The sequence below is a fragment of the Sinocyclocheilus grahami genome, unplaced genomic scaffold, assembly GCF_001515645.1.
Source record: "Sinocyclocheilus grahami isolate Dianchi unplaced genomic scaffold, SAMN03320097.WGS_v1.1 scaffold6407.1, whole genome shotgun sequence".
NCBI classification, from domain to species: domain Eukaryota; kingdom Metazoa; phylum Chordata; class Actinopteri; order Cypriniformes; family Cyprinidae; genus Sinocyclocheilus; species Sinocyclocheilus grahami.
Genome location: NW_015510830.1, coordinates 6,130 through 6,469, shown reverse-complemented (window position 1 = coordinate 6,469; position 340 = coordinate 6,130). Strand labels below are relative to the sequence as shown.

The following is a 340-nucleotide window of genomic DNA, read 5'->3' as shown; positions in this document are numbered from 1 at the left end:
AAGAGAGGGAGGGAGGGAGGGAGGGATGGGCAGGGGAAGAGTGAAGAAGAATAAGATAAACTGTGATCTGAAGACATGAGCATTCCACGGTGCTATGGAATGCAGTTTAACAAGGAAGAAGCTACAAGAAACATTTGATCAAGCAGAAAAATAAGGGGGGAAAAAGATAAAGAAAACGGTTGTTAATGAATCAGCATAATGGAAATCCCTGACTCATCATCAGTGAGTAAAATATATTAAATATTTAAGTATTTTAAGGAAAACCACATTAATAAATCAAAAACAGTTTCTTTCACGCTTGGGTTTGGGAATTGGGAACGGGAATTAGCATGTTATAAAT

General features: G+C 37.1%; 1 protein-coding gene across 1 annotated transcript in view; it reads left to right on the top strand.

Moving 5' to 3' along the window:
- Positions 1-33: 33 nt before the first annotated feature.
- The window catches only part of LOC107577571 (cytosolic sulfotransferase 3-like), a gene marked incomplete at its 3' end in the record, with an annotated part of 6,267 nt that continues 5,960 nt past the window's right edge, over positions 34-340 (top strand). Inside the window, exon 1 of the mRNA XM_016263631.1 lies at positions 34-222. Coding sequence (XP_016119117.1) covers positions 199-222 — 24 coding nt within the window. The remainder of the gene's footprint in view (positions 223-340) is intronic.